Source organism: Drosophila biarmipes, chromosome 3R, assembly GCF_025231255.1.
Source record: "Drosophila biarmipes strain raj3 chromosome 3R, RU_DBia_V1.1, whole genome shotgun sequence".
Classification (NCBI taxonomy): domain Eukaryota; kingdom Metazoa; phylum Arthropoda; class Insecta; order Diptera; family Drosophilidae; genus Drosophila; species Drosophila biarmipes.
The window spans coordinates 5,051,417-5,055,447 of NC_066616.1; the positions used below are offsets into that span (position 1 = coordinate 5,051,417).

Here is a 4,031-nt window from a genome sequence, read left to right on the forward strand (position 1 = left end):
GTTCCGGTAATCAAAGTCCGTCCTGAATCAAGTAGATAAAACCGACGAAAAATACTACCAAAGGCATAATATTTAAAAAATGTAGTATTCATAAAATTGTACTGTAAGTGGTTGGTACATGTTAGTGTACTAAGAAAGTGTAATACTTTTATGCAGAATCCAATATTCAAATGCTTTATTGCTCAGCACTTGTACTTAAGAATTAGACAGATGAGAAAATTTAGAAATTAAGGCTGAAATCAAAATAAAATGTAAAGTTGTTTTTATAATTATTGTAATTAAAAAATGAGAGTTCGGACCTTCCTAAGACGTCATTTGAATATAGTTCCTTCCCAGAAATAGGTAAGAGTACTTTTTCTGAGTGCACACTCTCCTTTTATGGCTCAGTAGCCCAGTGTCAGCGACATTGGCTTTGAAGCCCGAATGGCGGGAGTGCCCGAGGGAGCAGCATTAAATTGGCGACACTGTTGCCCAAATCTGCGCTGCTTAAATGCAAACTGCTCGACTTTGTTGCACTCGCAGTGCACTCGCAATGACCTTCGGATGAGGTGTGGCCCCCGGATCTGTGGCGTGTCCCCAAAGCAAACACGTTGCCAGCGACTTAATTAGATCTCGGTTTATGCCAGCGCGGCACTTTATGGCGGAGGTTTAAAGTGACCATTAGGTCGAACGAGGCTTCGAGCCCTCGAGATAGGGACTCTGTTGCCGGCTAAACGGACCGTTTAATGCTTTGAAAATATACTCAGAGTACAATGTTATGCAATTACTGGTGGTGAAAACGTCTAGAAATTAGGGAGTTTTGTTCTTTTGCAGGTAGAAAAAGCGATTGCCAGGACCCGGCAGAAAGACAGACTCCCGAAACTGCTGAATGTCGAACTTGTTAGCTTCGTAGACAAAGGGCGGTGGCTTGGCCATCGAAGGGCTGGGAGACTCCTTCGGGACCTCGGCGACAGGCGCCTCAGGCTGGGCTGGTTGGTTCCAGCGAGCCAGCAGGGCCCAGATATCCCGCTCCTCCTCCACCTCCTTCTTTTCCTCCACCACCTCGGGAATGGACTTCTCGCTGGAGCTCGAGAACTTGGGCCGTACTTCCAGGCACTCCCTGCGCCTGGCTAGGTCTTCCTCGATCCGCTGGACAATCGGATGGCGTCGCTCCATGATCACCGCACACAGATTCTCGCCGTGGTGCAAGTTTTCCACTATATAGTTGTTTCGACGCACAATAATGTCCACCTCGAACTCCTGTTCTTCGGTAAGTTCACAGTCCCGAAAGTCCGCGTATAACACCTTGAAATATAATGGAATTAATATTTATTTCTGATGAGGATATCAGTACTAGTGGCTACCCAACAGTTAATGGCTTACCCGGGTATTCTTCTCCAGAGACTTCAGTACTAGATTTCCCTGGGAGTTTCCTATGTTGATGGCGGACATTTCAAGGCTGGTCAGGGGGGTGTGACTGCGCAGCAGAGTGCCTATATCCCGAGCAAATAGGCCGTGGGTGGTGTCGGTGCCCGAGATGTTAAGGGCCATCACGTGCGGGGTGCCGACAATGCTTGTGATGAGGGAGTGCAGGGCCAGCTCGTTAAGCGGGTTGTGGGCCAGGCCCAGGTACTCCAGAACCCCCTCCTGGGATTGGGTCAAGGCCTCTCCCAGCACCATCGCAGAATTGGAGCCTAGCCGGTTGTACTCCAGCTGGATAGAGCGGTACATTCTCGGGCGCTTCAGCAAGTAGGACAAGCCTTCACTGCAGTCATCCGTCATAAGGTCGTAGCCGAAGTCCACCTCTTCCAGGGAATCCAAGGTCTGCAGAGCACGGGCCAAGATGCGAAACTTCTTGAGATTCAGGCGGCTGTTTCGCAGCCTGAAAGTCTTTAGGCTCGGCAAGCAGCGGAGCCCTCTGCTCAGACGAACCATATCTCCGTCTGAGAATTTAAGATAGCGGCTGTGGGGTTGGGAAAAACATAGGGGAACATTTGAAAAATCAATACAAATCATGAATTCTATATTCACTTTTGATACGGCACTAACCTGTGATAGCTTTTCACATCCGGTGGACCCAAAAACTCCAGAGTGAAAGACTCCATATTTTGGAAAAAGCGCACGAATCCCAGGTCAATGTGATGGCAGTGGACATCTGGATAGTCGTACCGCTTGATGCGCTCTAGCATAAGCTGCTTGTTGCGCCTGTCCGGCTTTGTGTTCTCATCATCGGGAACCTCTGGAGCTACATTTATGCTGAACACGTCCTGTATGGGCGGCTCCTTCTTTTTCTTTTTCTTCTTGCCCACTGGATCCGGGTTTTTCAAGGCGTTAAATTTCTCCTGGCGCTTTCTCCTGCGCTCGTCGCGATCCTCCCGCTTTCTGGCAATGGCATCCCGGACCTGCTGGCGGTAGGCATTGCGCTGTCGTCGTGCATTCTTGCGCATCGTGTCCTCGTCCTCGGACTCCGCGTGCCAGAAAGTAATGCCCACTTCGCTACTTGAACTGGACTCCTGCTCCTCCTCGCCCTCGCCATCCACTCCCTGATCCGTATCCGGCTCATCACTGGAGATGTCCTCCTCGTCCGAGGACTCGGAGGTTATGTCTTCCTCGGGATCGCTCTCGAGATACTTGGAGAAGGCGTAGTCGGGCATCGCCTGCAGTTTGCGGATGTGAATGGAGTTCACGCATTCCCAAACCTTCTCGGCCAACTGGGCCAGCCTCTTCTCCGGCTTTACGTTCACGGGACAGGACTCAGCCTGCTCCACAAACTTCCGGCTCACGCCCTCCGACTTCCAGTCGAACTCGTTCCAGCGCTTCAAGTGCAGCGTCTTGTCCAGCGTATTGCTGAGCACTACGCGTCGCCAAAAGCGCTGGTCATCGATCAAGTAGCATTGCCTATAATGTTAATGATATTTACGATGGGTACCACAAAGTACAAGTGCTTTAGATTCTCTAAAACACCAAGTCAAAGGAATTGTACATAAAGTATTCTTTATGCAATGAACTTAACTTAAATACTCTATAAATTTTTATAGCGTACTACGTTATATATATTCCTTTTTTACGAATTACCTACCTCAGAGGTAACTCAACATCCAGGGCGTCATAAAATATCCTCATTAGCTGAGGACTCGCCTGCAAAGTGGGAGATATGCCGCGGATGCCCAGCTTGGCCAGACTCTTAATGCACAGATTCTCCAGGGTGTCCAAGTTTCCCTCGATGAAGGCATCTGCAAAAATCTCGCGGTTCCGCTCGCTGTACAGGTTCAAAGTCTGCGGCGAGGGCTTGAAGAGCTCATATGTGGCCATCAGGATGGGATCGGTTGGAGCACGGAACTTCTGCGCGTAGTGCGGTTGCACAGCCTCTTCCTCGTCCTCAAAGTCCATCTTGAAGAGCTGTTTTGTAAGAATGAATTTTTGCTTTGAAGTTTGTTTCTGGAATTGCTCAATGAGCACGGTTGAGTGATAGCTGGCAACTACCTTTTCAATATATTATGCTGGACAAAAAATATTATATCTTGTAATATTTTGCATTTGTTTAACGAATCAAATCGGAATTAAATGCATTTATTTTATGTAGATACTACCACATGCAGATACTAGCACGTCCGTCCCTATTAAGAATTATTTCCACATTCAACAATATAATTCTTTCTGTCTTTAAAGGCGCTATAAATGAATACTATCCATTTAGTCCCGGCTTCATGCGTAACGAATGTTTACAACGGCTAATTTGAGAAAACTCGCCTGGGATACATCCCACTTGAGGCGCACTTTAAGCGTTTGCTAATATTTGCTGCTAATGTCTCACAAGCACTTGCCAAGCACTCGAAGCAAATTTAAATTAAGCTAACCTAATTGAGAAGCGGAGAGCAGTTTCTTTTTGTGGCCAAAACCGCTTCGCCCGCCCTCCGCCCGATACTCTGGGCTTTGTTTTGATGGCGGAGCTGCCAGGGGCTTCACCTTGCCGGCTATTTTTCTACCTAATGAAATAAAAATAGATGTTGTTAGAGCAGCGCGCTGAGTGTGCTCGTCTTGTCCGGGTGCCT

The 4,031-nt window shown here is 48.1% G+C and overlaps 1 protein-coding gene across 2 annotated transcripts; it reads right to left on the reverse strand.

Annotated features, from left to right (window-relative positions):
• Positions 1-671: 671 nt before the first annotated feature.
• LOC108027454 (uncharacterized) lies at positions 672-3,576 on the reverse strand. Of its 2 annotated transcripts, XM_017098908.3 has the most exons (5): positions 3,463-3,576; positions 3,059-3,378; positions 2,029-2,877; positions 1,363-1,942; positions 672-1,284 (listed from the first exon to the last, which is right to left on the reverse strand). In XM_017098908.3, exons 2-5 carry the CDS (start codon positions 3,367-3,369, stop codon positions 790-792), a joined length of 2,235 nt encoding a protein of 744 aa, XP_016954397.1. In that variant the 5' UTR covers positions 3,370-3,378; positions 3,463-3,576; the 3' UTR covers positions 672-789. The 2 variants fall into 2 exon arrangements, with proteins under 2 accessions (XP_016954397.1, XP_016954396.1); XM_017098907.3 differs by lacking the exon at positions 3,463-3,576 and having other exon boundaries at positions 3,059-3,447.
• Between the last annotated feature and the right edge of the window lie 455 nt (positions 3,577-4,031).

What these genes read in the sequence shown, in the direction of transcription:
- LOC108027454 (XM_017098908.3), bottom strand. Translation starts at nt 3,369, where the DNA reads ATGGACTTTGAGGACGAGGAAGAGGCTGTGCAACCGCACTACGCGCAG. An exon ending in GATGTTGAGTTACCTCTGAG is followed by an intron (nt 2,878 to 3,058) that starts GTAGGTAATTCG and finishes TTAACATTATAG; the next exon opens with GCAATGCTACTTGATCGATG. An exon ending in GATGTGAAAAGCTATCACAG is followed by an intron (nt 1,943 to 2,028) that starts GTTAGTGCCGTA and finishes CCAACCCCACAG; the next exon opens with CCGCTATCTTAAATTCTCAG.